Raw genomic sequence first — 3,152 nt, 5'->3', positions numbered from 1 at the left:
CGACACTTGAGCGCCAGGAAGAGGAATTTAGCCACCGAGAAGGTTATTTTCCCCGTGGGAGAAGGTTATTTTCCCCCTGGGCTTGTTTAGCAAATATGCTGCCTGCCGTTCTCTTAGTTGGGAACTAAACTGAGACAAATATGGGGTTATAATATATTGCCTTAAATCTTTATAAAAGGGACAACTCAGTAAAATGTGTTCTGTGGATTCTACCTCACCCAAGGCACAATGGCACATTCTCTGACCAAATCTTATCCTCAAAACCGCCGAATCAAGAACATTCAGTTCCTCTGAATGCCGCTCTTTCAAAGTTCTGCTAAGCACAAGGGGAAAATTTACTTCACCCTTGTAAAGTAACATGTAAAGTAGTAAAAGAATTCTGGGAGATGATATATAATGAAGCGGGAAAAAAATGTTTAAAATAACTTTTTCTAAAAAATTGGAAACTTTTCTTTTCGGAATTCTAGGTGCCGAAATTCCAACGGATCAGAAAAGACTGGGACCACTGCTGCTCAGATATTACTAGCCCAGAGATGGAAAGAAGACCCTACCAGAGAAGAATGGCAGATTAAGTTGATGGACTATTCCAAAATGGCAAAAATGACCGGAAGAATCAGAAATCAGGAAGACAAAAAATTTAATAAGGAATGGGGAAAATATATAATTTACCTTAAAAACCATTGTAAACAATTCAAATTATTAGTAGGATTCAAATAGCACTTATAGTTCAATGTTGAATTTTGGTTAAAATTGAGATTTAACAGATTTGGATTAATAGACAAGATGAGGGAGGAAAGGACCCACAAAGGGAGGAGGGAAGTCCAGGAGATCCTTTGGAATTCTCTTTCTATGTTCATTGTTTGATAATTGTTTGTAAATTTTAAAATCTGAAAAAAAAATTACTTCACTCTTATCTGGATAAAGATAGATAAAGATATAGATATGGATGATACAGATATAGATAGATGCATGTGATGTTAAATCACATGTTTAAGTTATACATAGGCCCTGATTGTGATCTTAGCTGTCTACTCTCCTACTCTCCAGACCTTATTAAGATAACTCTAAGATGGTGTTTGTTATTTATTGGCTGAATTTTTATTTTTTCATCTTTCCCTTACTGGCCACAGCAAGTAATGGTTGACTTTTTGGTAAGAGTTATGGGAGTACAGGAATATAATAGTATTGAAACTTGCTCCTCTCCCTCTGTCTTCACTCATTCTTTGAATATTTAACAATATCTGCAGATCTCAGTATTGGGGTGTTACTAATGTTTTAGTCACTACTGTATGTTCGGGAGAATTTATCATTTTTTTACTTTGGTAAGTGAGCTAAATAATAGATGGAAAATCTTCTTTATTAACTGATTATTTGATGTTTCGCAATTTAGCACAATTCCCAACTTGCCTGTGGAGAGAAAAATCTGAGCTTTCAGAATGCAATGTGTTATTTCTTTCCCAGAACATTCAGAAATGCAACTTGCATTTCCCTGTTTTTGAAGCTGTAGATCAGAGGATTCAGAAAAGGAGTTATTATGGTGTATAACACAGAGATTAAGCGCTCCTGTTCCATGGAGCGGCTGGAGGAAGGAGACATGTAGGTGAAGATGGCTGTGCTGTAGAAGATGCTCACCACAGTAAGATGGGAAGCACAGGTTGAGAATGTCTTGATCCTACCCTGTGCTGAACGGATTTTGAGTACAGCTGAGACAATGAGGATGTAGGAGAGTACAATCAAGGAAACTGTTGTTATCATTATGCTGCCAGAGATTATGAAAGTCACCAACTCAGCAAGGGAGGTATCTGAGCAGGAGAGGTGCAGGACAGGTGGGATGTCGCAAAAGAAATGCATAATCTTATTGGAGCCACAGAAGTTCAGGGAGAATATAAAAGATGTGTTGACAATGGCATTGATATTTCCAACGGTCCATGAAGCAGCCAAAAGCCACCTGAGGATCGGCTGGCTCATGAGCAAAGTGTAGCGCAGTGGGTAGCAGATGGCAGCATAGCGATCATATGCCATGACAGAAAGGAGGGCGCCTTCCGTGGCAGCTGTGGTTAGAAAAAAGTACATCTGGATCACACAGCCTGCAAAGGAGATGGTCTTGTCCTTGGACAGAAGGTCCCACAACATCTTTGGCATGGTGGTGGTGATGTAGCAGATCTCTGTAAATGACAGGTTGCTCAGCAAGAAGTACATAGGAGTGTGGAGGTGCTGGTCAGCCTGTATCAAAATAATGATGGTTAGATTCCCTGTTAAGGTGATTACATAGATCATCAGTCCAATAGCAAAGAGGAGGCTCTGGAGTTTAGGGTCATCTGACAGTCCCAAAAAGATGAATTCTTTCAGAGTGGTTTGGTTTTTCCTTTCCATTTTGCCATGGATTTCTCTCTCCAGAAGGCATCAGGACTCCTCAGAGGGCTTCCTTCACTGTACAGAGCTGCACATTCAGGAGAGTGGGGGGAGGACATAATAAGAGGGGTTAAGTATTGACAACTGTTTAATGGGACTTTGAAGTCTGACACAGCTACTGATAAAATGTTAGGTAGCACTGATTGCACTTCATAAAAATGGCTATTGGGAAGAACTCCATGGATGGTTTTCAATCATGCTGAGTGACTGATTGTGGGGCCTAGATATATTTCCCTTCAAAGCAGAATGGATAACAACCTCTCTATCTGAAGAAGTGTGCATGCACACGAAAGCTCATACTTATGACAAACTTAGTTGGTCTCTAAAGTGCTACTGGAAGGATTTTTTTTATTTTTTTGGTTCAACTTCTCAAACATCCTTGTCCTGTAACAAGTGACGTGGCTCAATTGTTTGTGTCATGTGAACAATTTGTTCTCCAGGCATTATGCTGTCTTGCACTTGTGTCTCTCTATCTTTGTGTTCCATCATCATGTGTTGATCTATGAGGTTCTGAAATAAGGAAATAGGAAGCCAAATCTCTCTGATTAAGTTCATTTCTTCTATACCTGTCAATTATGTGGAGACAAACTACTGTGGTACTGGAGCTAAATCAGGGTTAGTGTGAGTATAACACAAAAGGAGATGTCACTGCCCTCCTTCCTACTGAGAAGACCTATGGATTCAAAAGTTTAGTGTCAGAGACCTCCTGATGAGCCCTTACTCTTTGAGCTTCAGACTTT

The 3,152-nt window shown here is 39.7% G+C and overlaps 1 protein-coding gene across 1 annotated transcript; it reads right to left on the bottom strand.

Moving 5' to 3' along the window:
• Nucleotides 1-1,446: 1,446 nt before the first annotated feature.
• Nucleotides 1,447-2,373, bottom strand: LOC118095328 (olfactory receptor 5F1-like). Its single transcript, XM_035136496.3, has one exon. The coding sequence runs from the start codon at nucleotides 2,371-2,373 to the stop codon at nucleotides 1,447-1,449; it is 927 nt and encodes a 308-aa protein (XP_034992387.3).
• Nucleotides 2,374-3,152: the final 779 nt, after the last annotated feature.

This window comes from Zootoca vivipara, chromosome 12 (genome assembly GCF_965207765.1).
Source record: "Zootoca vivipara chromosome 12, rZooViv2.hap1.1, whole genome shotgun sequence".
In the NCBI taxonomy this organism is placed as follows: Eukaryota; Metazoa; Chordata; class Lepidosauria; order Squamata; family Lacertidae; genus Zootoca; species Zootoca vivipara.
Note: the sequence above shows the minus strand (reverse complement) of the source record. Positions and strands in the feature narration are given on the sequence as shown.